This window comes from Hippocampus comes, unplaced genomic scaffold (assembly GCF_001891065.2).
Source record: "Hippocampus comes isolate QL1 unplaced genomic scaffold, H_comes_QL1_v1.1 scaffold105, whole genome shotgun sequence".
Lineage (NCBI taxonomy): Eukaryota > Metazoa > Chordata > Actinopteri > Syngnathiformes > Syngnathidae > Hippocampus > Hippocampus comes.
Window position 1 is genome coordinate 2,769,920 of NW_017806235.1, and position 17,052 is coordinate 2,786,971.

Consider the following 17,052-nt stretch of genomic DNA (forward strand, 5'->3'; position numbering starts at 1 on the left):
GCTCTATAAATACAGTTGAGTTGAGTTGAGTATTAAGAAGAGAAATAATTCATCTGGTCTATTTTATTTTTTAAGCTTCCTGTCGCCCCCGTTGGAAGGTTTGCGCGTGGTTTTAACAACATATATTCTGGAATTTAAATATATTGAAATGTCGACTGGACACGCTGTGGTATTAAAATCCCTCTTAATTTGGCGTACTGTACAAAATAGAGCTGGATGCATGAGCCAGATAAATCCAAAAGGTGGCAGTAAAGAGCCATAAACATCGCCGAATAAGAAAAACGCGGAAGTTACCAACGGCAAGCTCACAAGCAAGCGACTCTAAAATTAATCGTTTTGCGTTCATTCCCTCTTAATTCTTAAAGTAACACTTTGGAAATAAAACCGAAGAGTACAACATAACCTCTGGGTTTCTGTAAGCTTCCAAGCATGAGCATTCGCTTGGTAGATAGAAAACAAGGCGAACCGGAAGTTAGCTTTTCCGTGTCGTCCCAGTGTATAGGGTTCAGAGGTAATTCATTGAAGTTTATATATGACAACATTTAAAGCAGTAAATTTGGTGCAATAAGACCTTGCGGGTGTGTATGGCTGTGACTGCGTGTAACTTCGAAGTTACTTAATAAACAAAACCACTCAGTTTCCATGATGAATCCACTGTACGTATATCTTATAAGTTGTGAAAAATGCTATAATTGTTTCCTAACCCTTTATTTTTTTTGTCCCCTCTTTCCTGCAGACGCTCAGCAATTGTTGGTTGATAAAAGAGTTTCCTGATTTGAGCCGACCCCCTAAATCAAAAAGGAAATAACCCACTCTGGATCAATCCAGATGGCAATAATTTTCAAAGAGTGCAGCAGGCGAGTTCTTTTCCATTGACACGTGTTGATCAGACAAATTTCATACCAGGCAGCAATATAAGTTAGCATTTCATATACTGAGTTTGCCACAAATCATGTGGACCAATCACGTTTATACCCTACTGACCAAAAATTAGGGATATCTGGCTTTCAGGCGAAATTTCACGTAAACAGAATCTGACCTTCTCTAAACTTTTTAATACACATTCAGATCCTTGTTAGGGAACAACAAGCTGTGAATAAAGCACCAAAACATTTAATGTTTGGACATGTGTATTCGAAAGATGAGACAAGGTCAAAATTAAGTTCACCTGTTAAGGTCATAGTTCCTTTTATGTTCATTCTGAAATTCCACCCGATTGCCAAACTTTTTGTGAGTGGTGTATGTGCTCACAAAGGATGGAAACATTACTCCCACGGAGGGACACAAGGGAATTTTGAGATTACAAATAAAAAGACACACTTGATGGGGAAACTCCAATGTTTTCAGTCATCGTTCAGTTTCAGTTCACATTAGAACACGGACTGGGCGCTGACCGACTCTCAGACAACGCGGTGATGACAAACAAGAATACTACAGGGGAAAGGCTTCCACCTGTGCAGCGCAATAGAATTTAAAAATGTACATGCAAAGAAGATTGTTGGTACCCCTGCAAAAATGAAACATTCCCAGAAAAGAACACCCTCCCTCCAGTGAAACATGAAGGAGGTTCTTTTATGTTCTTGGGCTACTTTGTGCCATTGCACCTGGCAGCAGGTACGATGAAATCTCAAGACTATCAAGGATTTCAAAAAAGAAATAAGTTACCCACTGCCAGAAATGTTGGTCTCAATAACAAGTCAGGGGTCTTGTCAGGATAATGACCCAAAACTTGCAGCCAAAAACACGCAAGAATAACTAAGCGCAAACGATTGGAATATTCTGAAGTGTCTCCGTATGAACCCTGATTTGAAATGTACTGAACACCCGTGGAAGGAGCTGAAACATGCCACCTGAAGAAAGCAACCTGAGACAACTGAAGAGTGGGCCAATACCTGCTGAGAGGTGCACAAGTCTCAGTGAGAATTACAAAAATAATTTGATTTGATCAGTTGACTTTGGGCGCGAGGTGGGGTTATACCTTGGAAAGCTCACCGATTAATCACAACCTCGCAGGGCACCAACACGAACAGCCAGTCACACTCATATTCACACCTATGTAGGTCTTCAGTTAACTTAAGATGGATCCTTTTGGAATGTGGAAGGATACAAAGTACCTGTGGAAAATCCATTCAAGCACAGGAAGATACACGCATTTCAAAAGCCTGGAGATGAGATTTAAAACCCCAACCTCAGAACCTTGAGGCAGACATGCTAACTAACCACTTGTAAGGTCTAAAAAAAGACAGTACTGTGAATCACAATTCTGCCAGTAGATGGTACTCTTCGGCTAAACATTCATCCAGTCCCCTCCATGTAGTGACAATTCATTTGACTGCATTTCCTAGACAGTTTTAGAGATTTTTTTTAAGTGTATAAACAGCTAGAAACGCAATGATTAACAGCATGGTAATCATACCCAGGAGCTTTTAAAACCTTTTAGTGTCTAGAAAAATAGATATCTCATTTCAGATGTTATGATTTTTTTTTTTTTACCCATATTGTGCCATCTATTTATTTCCTGTCTTCTCTAACAATGGGATCTCTCTCTTTCACGCCACAGTAATCCACAGTCATTTGAGAGTCGTTGCCGATCATAACATAGCTAGCATTTTCAATATGAATGTTAGGATGCTGCTGCAAAACGGATGGCGCGCTGGAAAAGTCCACTGAGCCCAGGAAGTTGAGATTTTCCAGCATGTGTGCTGCTTCACACCCTTGGGGCAGTCGCCTTTGATGTGTTCTCTGCTCTTCCAACCAAATGCTTCTCTGCCGATTAATTTTTGCTGGCGATAAAGCCTTTTTTATTTTGGTCTCAAAGCTTTTGTTCTCCTCAAGCGAAACGATGGTCTGCAGCACGATAGGCATGCGGTGTCTGGGCATGCGGTTCTCCTTAGGTAGCAAAGGTATAACAGTGTTGTATTTGTGTTGCTTATTAATGGAGTTGATCAGGGCCGAGTTCGTCTTCACCTCCAACATACGCGTGTTGAAGTTCTGGGTGAGCAGCAGAATAGTAAAAGCTGAGTTGTTGATGGCGTCCTCTATGCACCTTAAGGTGCTCTTACCAGGTACAGCAAAGTCATCAGAGAAAATTGCGCCCTTACTACCGATAATGGTCTCCAGTTTTTCCTTCATGCTTTCTGCTACCTCACTATCTTCCGGAGCATGAAGGATGACAAATGAATAAAATGTGACCTCATCCTCTTCTTCTCCAAATTGACTTAAATGGGCCCCTACTGAGACTGTTCTTCTGGGTAGAACTTGGTTTGTTGAAAATGGCAGTGAAGGTTTTGATCCTGTGGTTGGCGTGATGCTTTGGTGACAAGATTGTTTCATGTTGAACCTCCTGTCCTGATGCTTTCCTCGCTCTGTTCCAGATGCCGCATCCGTCTTTGACTGTTCCAGTCCAGGAGCTTCACTTGACGTTGGCTGTGATTCCACAGATGAAAGGTGAGATCGCTCGGGGGAATTACTGTCATTTCGGCTGTCAATAGGGCTTTGTTCATGGCTTCCTGATGCTTCTGGGGTTACTGTGTCCCCCTCGTACGGGATCGTTGGAGGCAGGCTGATCTCCAGATGTGTGGGATATGATAGCTCAGAGCAGCTTGACTGCAGCGTGGTGGGAAGACTTCGAACCAGTGTTGTAATGCCTTCGACCTGGCTGTTAGGGGTATCGTAAGAGCCTGACTTGAGATTTCCAGAGGAACACATCCACACTGCTAGCTGAGGCCCACACACATCTTTTGCTTCCTCCTTGAGTTGATCATACAACAATTCCTCATGATTTTCAGTTTTTTGACTGCTGCTGCTGAGGGCCCTCTTGTATGCCAGATTCCTTAAAAGTTGATCACACATTCCGTGCTCAGACAGAATTTTGAAAACGCGAGCCAGCGCTGCCAAAGATTCTCCCGTCAAATCCAGAGATTTACCACAGTGCTCTGCAAATCCTTCTAATTTACACCCGCTCTTAGTCCATAGTTCCGCCAGAAGCTTGGCAAATTCATTATCCACCAGCATATGGAGTTTGTCAAGGGCTTTTTCCTCCTTACGTAGAATAATCAGACACAAGGCATGTATGATATGATCTTCAGGAGACTCACCGAGCTGGAATGTCAGGCTAAGCACTTGCTCCGGTGGGACTCCGGCTAGTATGTCAAAGACATCCTTCAGGCCGGTCCCTTCACATTGTTCCTCCTGACTCATTTTGAGTTTGCTGTATGAGTCGTCCGTCTCAATATTTAACTCGAGAAAACGCAATCCTCCAACATGATGCGCTTCCGTGTTTGGCCTTGAGTGTGGTGCACAGTTTCCAAAATACCGGTACTGCTTTTCCCTTAAAAAAAGAAGACATATTTAAAATCTGGCTCCAATGGCCACATATGCATCCTACCGTAAAAATTGGAAAACTTTACAAGACTGAATTATTTGTTTTGCAAGATCGTATTAAGCTTTGAACAAGTTTCCAGCCATAAATCAGACAACTCCCTGTTATCTACCCACCGTCATGGAGTTCTTGGAGCAATGAGAAAGACTTTAGCCTGTGTCTTCAGCTCAAATCAGGAAGTCACCCAGATTTCCTTGACCTGGCTCAGTTAAGACAGCCTCCCCTTTTCTGCACCGTAACTTGTTGATTCTTGTTGGAAATCAACCTATTGCAGGAAATCTCTGTTTGAGTCGAGAGTTCGATTGCTAACCTGTACATGTAGCCGCACTGGTGGAAACCGTCATATCTTCCTCAGTCTTATGATGTCATAAATGATGAGGTATGGCAGATCACGATGGACAAAAGACCAAAACAGGAAGTACTGTAGTCTGATGCATTTGTCTGCTTACTGTACCTTTCTAAAACTGTTCTCTCTGAACTCACAACTTTGCAAACATGGCTGCCTTTTGCTCCTTTGCGTACAATAGGCTCAGCGGAGGAATTCTGGCTCTACTCCCCTCTCGGCTGAGAGGCGAGTGTATTTTTATCCATGGAGGAAACCTCCAACCCTGTATTTACCAGGGGTGGGGACACTCTGGGCAGAGTGCAAACCAACATCAGGTCCCTCAGTACGGCGCAGACAGAGAGCCTCTCTGTTCGGGCTGCAGACTGATATGTTTGCTGTGTGACCACTTCTGAGACCTTACAGTAATTCTATAGGAGCAGTGGTTTCCAGGCCTCCCATAAATACAGCAATTGTGGAGGTGCTATATATGTTCTTAGAATACAGTGCCGCTATTCAGTTGAGCTACAAAATGCATGACTCTGGGGGCACAGCTCGACAGAACCGGCGCACCAAGTCGATATGCATACACCCGTATAGGATATGCCCTTCGATATGCACACACTTCCTGACAGTGTTACGGCAAGCTTAGGATCATCTTCACTAGTTACATAACAGCGTGCCAAACGTCCATCTTTATTGAGGTCAGTCGTTTTTAATGAGAGACTAGCTCTCCCCCAGCAGCTGCGTGAGTCACCCTGGCAGTGCATTCGGGTTCACCTCCAAGCAAAACCTCTTGTCAGTTTTGCAAACTATAACATTGAGCAAAGTAATTTTCCTAGGAGGGTGGTGAGGAATACATTCTGACCTTCACTTGTTTTTTTAATTTTTTATTTTTTTTATTTTATTTTCAAAGCGGGACAATGATTTTCCCATCTTTGGCAGCTCTTTCTTCATATGTGGTGCTCAGCCGCCCATCTGAATGTTAAATAATCTAATTCAAAATAAGTGTTGTTGTGAAATATACTAAAATTAGTCAACCAAACCACCAGTCATTTCGGTTAACATTACAATATTTTACAATGGACGATTTAATTCTGGCAACCTGAGAACATCATGCAACTCGTAAAAACAAAGCTCAGAGGACCTGCATAAAACCCCCATGAAATTGAACCCACAAATTTTCACATGAGACTGTGTATACAAATGAGATGCAAAACCTTTTTCATGAATTTTGAATGGTCCTTGGAGGACTCAAATGGTCGCTGTTAGGAAAAAAAAAATCATGAAGCATGCATGAGACAAACTGTCCTAAGAACGCATATTTATGTAAATAATGAGAGCACACAAACTACCGCGGTGAATTGTAGGATTTGTAGTATTTTGGGTCTGGAGATACAATGAAACTATAAAGAGAATTTTTCACTATATACTGAAATGAAGTAAAAATGTAGTTGAACTCAAAACTACCAAACATTAAGGACCCTGTGAAGTGAATTTAGAGAGCTCTTTTTAAATACATTGAACAACAATAATAATAATAATAATAATAATTGCTGAAAACTGGAGAAAATGTGCAAAGACTGAGAATATGTAGACCTCATTTGCAGAGATACATTTTGCAGTGAGTAACATCATGTGGCGCAAATACCTGCGGATCCTGATTTTTGTCTCATCACACAACTTTGCCAATTTGGCAAACCCGTCTCCTCCAATCTGGGCGGGCCGGTGCAGCAGAAGGAGTGTGTTGGAGGCATGCCTGGCAGAGGGACAGTTTGGTGGCAGAAAGTCGATCCAAACCTTTTGCCTGCTCGGACCACATCTAAGTGGCCGGTGCAGAAAAGTCAGCTGGTCTCATGTATTGTGGGTATGTAACCAGAAGCAAGTATTTACGCAAATGTGTGTCCTGTAGTGTGAGCCACAGGCTATATACCGGTAATGTGAGCCGCCGTGTCTAATAAATGCTAAATATTGTTTCATAACAATACTGACTTTCCCTGACGGGTCTTTGTTACGTGGACCCACACACTGACACAAAACCAAGTGAAGAAGTACCCCTCATCATGGCATGGAAAGCGCCGCGATGACCAGGTGGGATATAGTGCAGCCACTGAATATATTTTCGCATTTCAAACATGTACCGTAGGTATAAGAAAAAATGACATACAGTACCTGGTGATATTTCATTTACATTTGACAGTTGATCGGGAGGCGGTTTCAGTGCATTCGGTGGACGCTCCAATAGCATTTGAGAGTCAAAATCCCGGTTTGATTTTTCACAACTTTGAAGGTAGGGTTATTGACACCAGTCCTTTCTGTGTTGTGTCAGTTTTACAAGACACATTTGTTTTTACTTTACATGGACTTTAAGAGCATTTCACTCTACGAGATTAAACTTGAAAACAACATGACAGTCCAATTAAAAGTGCATAGTTCTTTCAGGAAACAAAGAATATAATCCAGTATAATTATTACCGTCTCTTTTTATGAGTTTCAATATACCCTTGCTAGAACATAAAATGCACAGATGTGATGTTTGTGTGCATGGTTGCTGGCCGTGGGAGAAAGCCTGGAGGGGGGGGAGAGACAGAAGGGTCACGTATAAGAGGCTTTGGGGCAGACAAGTGAAAAGGAGGCCCTTTCTTGGACAGAGACCATGGATTAGGATGAAAGACACAGGAATGGGGGATACTCTCCCTTTTTTTTTTATCTTGCTCATGCACTTGCTACATCTTTCTCCTTTAATTCAGTATCATAGCTATTCACAAGGAGAATTTGAAAAGATGATACAAAAAGGCATTGCGTTGATGTAATGTCAACTAGATATAATATCTGGAGTATTTGCAGAACTCAAGATGAATTCATGTCCAAACAGATCGATCACCTCTTTAGAATTCACTTTGTGAGAGGCCATAAGAGGCCATGAAACGCGCTGCTCTTTTCCCAGCGGCCGCATTCGTCACACATGCTAAGAGAATTTAACACACCCGCTTCCAGCGGGCAAATAAATATGCTCTATACGCATGTACATGTGAACACATGCAAACACATGCACTCATTCAGCTAGGCCTCTATTGAAAGACTGACAAAAACACCTGCCCTTCAACTGACACAGTGTGCCCCCACTCTTATAAAAAGTTTCTCAAAAACACTTTAACATTTAACTTTTTTTTTTCCCCCCCGTTTAGTTGAGAAAACATAACGCTGTGAATAGCTTTAACATTTTTACGCGACACTGCGTCTTGCTCAGATAAAGGTTATGTATGGGTGAATGCGACTTTAGGATGCCTCCGTGCATGCAGTCCAAGTCAATTCATGCGTGTGCTGCGAATCAAAGCAAACACAACCGAGGTTAGTTTATGTTGTTGACAACGAGGGCCGGCAGATCTGAGCTAATGTGACAGTTAACTAGCATTAATTCAGGAGCAAAGGTAAATGAAGCGGGCCCGCGGACACGTCATGGTAGCACGGCGGGGATAGGAAGACGTGTGTACTGTACCACACTGGACTATGCTTGGGTGAGCATGTAGGGCACGCCAACAACAATGCATAATACAGCCGCTGGTGATGGGGGATGGATATACACGCGCGCACACACGCACACACAAATTCGCACGCATGCACAGACATTGACGGCGATGGGGCACGGAGCAGTTTATGCTCTTATCAAGAGACGGGCTTTGATCAGGCTGACAGGAAGAGCACTTGCCCCAGAGGGATTTAGCCAAGTCTTGCCTTGCAAAAGCACATCCACGATAAATCAGCCGTGTTGCACTCGCAACCGAGCACACAGACTATGCGACACATAACTCAATTAATATGCTAAATGTATGACTGAACGTATGATTTGTTCCAGTTCAGCATCCTGCATAGCATGTCCAAGTGTGACGTAATTCTGAACATGTATAGAAAAAAAAGTTGCATGGAAGAATTTTCTTGTTTTAATTGGTTAAAAGATTTCAACAGCATTTGGCTCATGGGCATTTTTCACAAGTGTCTTTTTTATTTTATTACATTTGATACTTTATGTATTACATACATTACAGTACAGGTAGAGCGGTGCCTTGAAATATGAGTTTAATTCGTTGTTTGATCGTACTTGTTGCTGAAGACACTCATATCTTAATCGATTATTAAACTAATCATTAGTTGCAGCCCTAGTCAATTAAATGCGTTATTATATAAAAATATCAAATAGGTTTTGCCACAATTTTTTTTTTGCTTCAATTCAATTGACATTGTGCTGCTCCTTCTCGAGTGTGCGCCTTTGCCACCTGGTAGGAGTATGACACAGGCATATGGATATAAATTGCTCAGTAAGCCTCGGTGATAGTCGTTCTTTGCAGAGGACAAAGAATATAAGCTTGAGTATTTTTGTAGATTTATCTACATGTTTTGCACCACCGTTTGTGTTCAAATATCCATTGCGTATAACACCGCAACACTGATGTTTTTTGTTAGCCCTTCTACAGCGTTTTGCATTTTTGCTAGCATTAAGGTGCAACCGATGTGTTTGTTTTAAATTCATTCTCTTAGATGTATGCTTAGTTTGACAGCTTGTATCTCTAATTTTTGCTCGCAGGTCAAAGAAATAAATCTGCCAAACGACTGCTCATGTGTTGAAAATCTGTTTTGAAAAAAGTCGGGTCACTTGGTAATTCAAGCCATGACTGTTTATCTTTTTTTTTTCCTCCAGAGTTCAATCGCAGGTCTAAGCATAGAGGTGGATGTGTTAATTTGTAAATTCCTCAGACACCAAGTCACAGATTTGCTTTGTAATTCTGGCCAAAGAATGAATAAGGTATTGAGGTTATTAAGATGTCCATCCACTTGTACAAAAGAGAAGTCAGTAGTCCAATCGTGTTTCTTCTATGAATAAAACTACAAAAATGAATGGAGCCAATCTGGCTGCCCTTGGCATTTCAAAAGGATGCCCATCCAGTATTCCATGCCCATTTCCTTTGTCACTTTTGTCCATCTCCAAACGCTGAGGATGCTCCGGTTGTATAGCAGATGCTTATGACCAAAGGATGTCAGGCATGAAAGCAATGTGAAATTCATTGCATATTCCTACCCCCTTCCGTTCACCATAATCACCACAATTAGCAGACATCTGCAGTGACTCCAAAGCTGAGAGTGTATTCAAGTAATCAAAGCAGCTTCACCAACGGCACTGGCTGCGGCCCCCTCTGCGATGGGCCTCATCCTGAAGGGAAGCTTTCCATTAGAATTTCAGTGATTAATTGAGATACAGCATTTGCTTCTGGCATCCAGGGAAAATGAGACCCAACGGGAGGTTGGCGAGGTGGCAGAATTGGGTGTAGGACTAGTGGTGGTGTGGCATTGGCGAATGGGGTACTGCGCTGTCGATAAGGAGCTCACACTGCGGTTTGCAATTAGGTGAATGAGCGAATTTACAATAATATGATGATTTTCTGGACCATCAAGTAAACATAAAACCGTTTGGAGGCCACGTTTATTTGCGTCCTTGGATGACGGCACAAGAAATTGGAAACCATTCTGCATTTCTCATGTTCATGTCTCAGTTTACATTATGAAGTTATTAAAAAAGTGAAAATGACAAGGGACATATGTACAGGCAACCATCCGCACTCACAGTCATATTCATGTCTATGGGTGTCAAGGGATAAATGTTAACCCCTTAATAAGAAATAGACAGGACAAAGAGAATAATGACAGATGCAATTTCATAAAAAACTTGCATGCAAATAGACTGTTTAGTTACAGCCTTATGGATAGTCCAAAATTAGCTGCCTATTTTTCCTCCGGCGAGGTCATATATACTGGACACACATAAACATGCACTTCTTGTGTGTCTTGTCTATGTATTCCTGACTACTGACATTTTTTTTTTTTTTTTTTTACTTTCTACTATTCCCGTGTAAACATATTCTTACAAAAGCTGCAAACCATCATCTTGGAGTCAGTAATAAACTTTATTGGCTGCACTTTCTGTCAGTGGTTAAGTAGTATTCATCAACAAATCATAACTCTGATGAGGATTTCCCCAAAATATATATACGGAGCTATTTCTTTAAACCATTTTTTTCCCACCGATAATTTGCATAAATTTTGAATAGCTCCTTGCCCCTTCTACCGCGGATGACAGCGTGTCTGACAGCTCATTACTGGCTCAGCTGGAGATGTCAGTCTTCTAAGGCACAGCGTGTTTAAACCAACACTTAATAAGTTGGTCAGGAAGTGGCGTGTCGGACATTTCTGTTTGGATTGAGTTGGGCACACACACCGTAGCATGTAATTGTTTGTGAGAGTAGATACACACAGTATTACTTCGTCCAGTGTCAAACATCCACATGGCCTTTTGCCCAAAATATAATTCACTCATGAACTGGTGGACCTGTATTTCTGTTTGACTCAATATTATGAATTTATTAGCACGATTTCATTAGAAATTCAGTCACTGTGCCATATCTAAAGTCACCCCTAATAATCGGTAGTAATCACGTATTTGTTTTGGATGGGGAAAAAATCCTTTTATCACATTCTAATGAGCCACTGGGAAATAGGTAGTGATGATGAAATGATGGCACTTACAATTATCCTTGATTGACTGACCCTTTCGTCTCCTTGGCGACTGGTACACTGATTGAATGGGCACAGAATGGAAACAAAAAGAGGAAAATCAGATGCCTTTGACTAAGGGAGCTACATTAGCGGCACGACGTGACTTTCATATTGTTGGGAAGCCTTGTGAAGATAAGAAGGCCAATAGATACACAAGCTCGGACTTCACTCGCTAATGCATTGCACACAACTCAATAATCAGGTTGAAAAGTGAATATTTTGCCCCCTTCCGACCAAATTTAGCAAAGGCCCTATTATCGGGTAGCCTGCTGCCCACCAAGCATAGTTTAGGAACTCTCTTTCAAGAGAAGACAAATATCGACAACAAGGTTTGCTGTGACTCAATATTTGAACCACCTCTGAATGGTGTCACAACGTCGCACATGTAACAGACAATGAAAAATACACACGAGCTTTGACAAACATAAAATCAAACGTTTCCCGGTTTGGAAGCGTAAGTGAGACTCTGCTGGCCGCTGGCCTTCACAGCGCCGCCAAGCCGCACCAATACGATTTCGTATGTATAAATCTGTGACAGGAAAGCGAGGAGAATCAAATGTCGAAGCGCACAGGTGCAAATGGGGCGATTGTTCAGCGCCAACAGTCTCTCAAAATATCCACACTGTCTGTCGACTTCTTGACAATTGTGACATGTTTTTGTTGTTCAATAAAAAAATTAACAAATAAATAGCAGAGTGTGGTGTTATCATATATGGAGAAAAATCTATTTACAGGGTGGCGATTTTTCAGTGACAGCTAGTTAGTCATCGGTACTCAGTCGCTCCTAAGAGTCATCCACTGTTAATTTTTTTTCACTATGGTCCACCTCAGTCATTTTGGGCTTTGTTGCTCAGTTTGCGGTTGGCATATTTGTCTGTATGTGTGTGGCTTACTTTGTTCTCATGCTGAGCACACCACACACTATAAGAGCAGTAAGCACACGCTTGCTGATTTTTTTTCCCTTGTGTGTGTGTGTGTGGTCGCTCATGTTTGGTAAAAAAAAAAAAACAGTCGTTGAGATGTTAAAAATTGATGTGTGCTTCGCTTAAACTTAAGAGGTCATGTTATCTGCGAATTAGACATGCATTCGTGCAACTACAAAAGTGCTTTGCAAACAGAAAATGTGTCTTGTGAGCAGAGGGAAAATAAAACCAAGCACCAATGTAATGTTTCAGGTTAACATATACACGTATAACACTGTCTGATGACAAGTGACAAGCATATGGCATACGGCCAGCCGGCGGCGAAGAGGTAATGGCTAGCCCAAGAAGCTAACAGAATAGCCTTCGGCATCACACCTTGCTCCTTGTCAAACATAGCACAACCGATGGACTCAAACTTTTTAAAGCACCAGTCAAAGCATATCCAAATCAAATGTCCTTGCGCTGTCGTCCGAGAGTCCCGTCGAGCAAAGAGCAAAGAAAGAAGTAGCACACACACTGTCGTCCACGACATTAGAGCCTCGCTTGATGTTGAGTCTGGGAAAAGTTAACTCCTTATTAAATACTGCGGCAGACAGCCTTCAAGTGACACTTCAGCACATATTGGACAAACAAATGTTTTTGATTGACAGGTGAAAGTCGGCGCCAGTTGCCACACCCGCACAGTCTTGCAGGTGGAGGCAAGGTTCCTTTTTTTTTTTTTTTTTGAAACCTCCTGTATATACTTGGTGATGGGTTTTATTCTATTCTTATCTTAGCTGCATCAAATTTACAATATCTTTTTTTTTTTTTGGTCCCTTTACAGGGCTTTTAAGTATTAATTCTGGCGTTCCCCTATGCATTTCACATTCATTTAGCGGTTAGCATGGATTCTACGTCTTCTCTTGCTCTCTCTTTTTGCTCTATGGGTCTGTATGATTAGCTTGTCTTCGTCCTTCTTGAGTCATAACAATACTTGACAGAAGTGTACCTTACTCGCCATCACAAAGGCGAGGATTAGTGATTTAGAGGATTTGTTGTGCCCTGGTTTAGCCTCGCTAGCTAGCCAGCTGCAGCTCATAGCTGGTGTGAAGCAAATTAGCTTAGCGGGGAAAAAAAAGCAAAACACAAATACATTGTCCTGCGATATTGTATGAAATAATGTCTAATGAAGTGTGCTGACGTCACAAATTATGACAGGATGCAACCTGTAAATCGAGCTTGACCAAACGCGGAATTTGTGCACAACTTGCTTTTTTATTGAGACTGGGACTAAAATAAGAATATTGAGAGAAAAAGAGCTTGAAAGGCTTTTCCTCTCCTTTGGATGTTTGAAAATAGACCGCTGTGGGAAAAAAAAAATCTAGTTGCCATAGATCTGAGCGCATCATTCCCACCCGTTATGCAAATTGTCTGTCAAATCCACACAATCCTCAAATGATACGCCCTTTTTGTTGAGACACTCGCAACCTTTTTAGCATCTCTTCCCCCAAAGAAGGCCTCATTGCACTCATTGAGGTCAGCTTCCACGTGCTTGCTTGCCCCAAAGGTTTAACACAGGTGATGTTTGCATAGATGGGTTCCATCACCATGGCTACGTGTCAGAAAAGATGGGACATCTCCTCACACGTACCCGCTTTGTGCTGCTTCATGAGGCCTGAAGGTTAAAGGTGACAGAACTGTAATCACCCCTCAACCGTGGATAGATAGAGCTGTTAATTCACAGCATTACAAACGGGGGAATTTTTTCCTTAAATGGACAGGCCTAGGACTGCATACACACATACAGCTTCAGCACTGAAGTGCAAAGAGGAGCATGAAAAAAAAAGCTCAGAGCTTTTCTCTCAGCAGAGGATCTGAAGAGAGAATTATCCATGCACCATTTCCTCTCTTACTCCTGTGCGGACAATTCTGCACTTCAAGCATCATAACAGCCACACACACTTTTATATTTTTAATGCTTTATGTACGGCTCTTTGATTTATTAATATACGTGTAGAGAGGGGGTCCAGCACATTTTTAAAAGGGCATTTTGATTTGAAAATTTCAATTTGTTTTTGTAATTTTTATGACCTGTGTTTGCAGAAAGAAAAACATATATTGGATTTACACATGAAAGAACAACTGTGCTGTGTGTGATGCTTCTATTTGTGTGAATGTGTATGAGAGGCAGGCCATTGTCTGCACATACATGAGCACGCTAACCGAGTGTCCTCCTTCTCTCCCCACCCGCATTTCTCCTGAATAATACAGGAGATGACCCCGCCTCCCTTGAGCTCGGCCATCCAATGGAAAGCGCGCGTCTTGTCAAGCTATATCCGCGCCAGCCAATCACGTTCCTTCTGGTGATCCGTGCGAACCGGACGCCCTCCCCTTTTTGTTGAGCCGCCGAAGTAGACGTCATGCGTGGATTTCGGGCACCGGCGCTCATTCGGTGTGGAGTTGCTCACGGACGGAGAAGGGTGACAATAGTCACTCGTGGAACGTGGAGGAAATTGTGCTCGATTGGACGATCGGCGTGAGTATGTGCACATGACCGTTGTGGAATATGGAAAATGAGGTTGTGGTCAAATAGTGGAATGTGGCGCGTGAGTGGAGGATTATTATTATTTTTAGTATTATTATAATAATAATAATTATTATTGTTGTTGTTATTATTATTATTAGTTATAGTCGTTTAGAAAAATCAGCCGGTATGTAAAATAATATGTATAGTAACAGGGACCGCGTGACTGTGAAAAATTTCAGACATTTATTAAGCCACGCTGCAACTTCTCGGATGCTTCCGGAGAAGCGTCCACGCGTGGTGCATGTTGAAGAACAGATGCAGGCGTGTAAAGTTTTTCCGAAGAGTAGTAACTTTGATTAATTTTCACTCCCGTGTTTCCCTTCGAGTGTCAAAGTGCGCGAACGGCTGATAAATGGAGGCTATTATTTTCCGGCTTGAACAATGCGCGCCGGCTTTGTGCGGACCATCTGTCATTGTATCGACATTACAGCAGCACCCCACTCTTGCAAAGAGGGGAAAAAATCTCTCACACACGCACACACACACGGAGAGAGAGAGAGAGAGAGAGAGAGAGAGAGAGAGAGAGAGAGAGAGAGAGAGAGAGAGAGCGAGAGAGAGACACCTGAACAGCAGACAACGATCATTCAGAGCCACCACCCGTCTATGACCACGCCATGACGCATGGTGTGTCTCTCTACTACGCTGTAAGAATACTACGACTGTGTTCAAAATGTTCACAAATATTAACCACGGGATGAATTGCATCCTACAATAATGCAGCAGTGTCTGAGGGGGAAAAAATAGAACAGAACAAAGTGTTTTTGCCCATCTGAAAAGACTGAAAGAATTCGACTGCCATTTTTCTTACAGGGCGTCCACTCTTTCCTTAACTCGCCATCATCAGCAACACAGCTTCCCCTTTTTTTATATGGCCTTGTCTCTCAGCACTAATATGCATTACAGTTAATGAGGCAGTGTCCATAAATTCTTCTGCCATCTGGAATATAGTAGGTCTACACACTTAGTGCGGCATTGCATTAAACAGTGCATTGAACACAGCGTGATTTAATGAAACGACACAATGTGTTGGCTTTTCCTGAGAAAAAGATCCTTCTCTTTAAGTTCGAGTGTGTATGTCCGCACAGGGGGGAAAAAAACACAACTGGGTTAATTACAGTGGAAACTACTAAGTCCAACACACCAGTTGACCTCCGAATTCTCATTTCAAAACGATTTTTCATATAGGAAATAAGGTAGTGAATTATTATGTTCTCTCCTCATAAACATGTATTGACTCACAAGGGTCATCACTTGCCCAAAGACTAGTTACCCACTGTTTAATATAGCTCAAGTAAAGTACGACTCACTCATTTACAGTAGTAACTACTTTATAAAACTAAATTTGATGTTTTTAGTATTTGTAGCTTTTATTGATTGTATTGCTCATATTGTATGGAGAAGCTAGAACAATGTTGATGTTCATTTTCTCGTTTGATGGTTGTCATCACACTGCTCCTCCTCTGACCATTATTTGTAGATTCCATCTTCAAGTTTCACTAAATTGGTCCGAAAAATTATGATTTATTCACGACAAATAATGATCGATCGATGCCAGCACTGTACAGTGACAGCGTGTACTGCATACATTTTTAGTGACATTTTGGTCATGTGCCTTGGCTCAATAAAAGTTGCCTTAGATGCTCACTGAGCATGGTAATCGTTTGAACGTAAGAAAATTATGGATGAACAATTTGTACTGCCTTCATGGCGTTCGACTTTGGGGGGCTTCACTGTAAATAGACGGGGAAAAGACCCCTGCAGGAGCACAGCGGATGTCCTAGCGCACATCTGTTTTAATACAGTTTGGGGTCACGGGTGGATGCTGGCGTATCCTGTCCCCACCCGCTGCAGCAATGATGCTAACTCCCGTGTAGCCCATTATCACGTGTGAGGAGTTTCATCCAGCTGAGAGGCTCTGAAGCGCAGGCCGCCGCAGTTGTTTCCACAACTTTCCTGCCGCTCCGGCTCGCGAAAACCTAATGTTGTTTTCATCAGGGAGTCTCATCACATGAGTCCCAGCAGATCCACTTCCTGCTGCAATCAACTATTGAACACATGCATGAGAAGGAAGAAAAATGTGTTTCCCCCAACCCCCCTTCCTTCAGTCTTCTCAAGCACTAAAGCTTAAATGAATTATTTCAGAGTCAGCTGGCAGTGATGTACAGTTGCCTTTACTGCGGGGAATATGTTCCAGACCCACCCACAGTAGGTTAAAATCTGCAATAAAGAGGTCTCATATATATATATATATATA

At 42.1% G+C, this 17,052-nt stretch overlaps 1 protein-coding gene and 1 long non-coding RNA gene across 4 annotated transcripts in view; one reads left to right on the forward strand and one right to left on the reverse strand.

Moving 5' to 3' along the window:
• Positions 1-1,115: 1,115 nt before the first annotated feature.
• ticam1 (TIR domain containing adaptor molecule 1) lies at positions 1,116-4,770 on the reverse strand. 2 transcript variants are annotated; one of them, XM_019856891.1, is made up of 2 exons: positions 4,692-4,770; positions 1,116-4,330 (listed from the first exon to the last, which is right to left on the reverse strand). In XM_019856891.1, the coding sequence occupies exons 1-2, from the start codon at positions 4,697-4,699 to the stop codon at positions 2,512-2,514; spliced, it is 1,827 nt and encodes a 608-aa protein (XP_019712450.1). In that variant the 5' UTR covers positions 4,700-4,770; the 3' UTR covers positions 1,116-2,511. The 2 variants fall into 2 exon arrangements, with proteins under 2 accessions (XP_019712450.1, XP_019712451.1); XM_019856892.1 differs by having other exon boundaries at positions 4,498-4,758.
• Positions 4,771-14,598: 9,828 nt separating this feature from the next.
• LOC109507413 (uncharacterized) overlaps positions 14,599-17,052 on the forward strand; it is a 13,730-nt gene continuing 11,276 nt past the window's right edge. Inside the window, exon 1 of one of the 2 annotated variants that reach the window (XR_002166461.1) lies at positions 14,599-14,747. This is a non-coding gene — a long non-coding RNA (uncharacterized LOC109507413). The remainder of the gene's footprint in view (positions 14,748-17,052) is intronic. The other variant, XR_002166460.1, reaches the window with a different exon arrangement.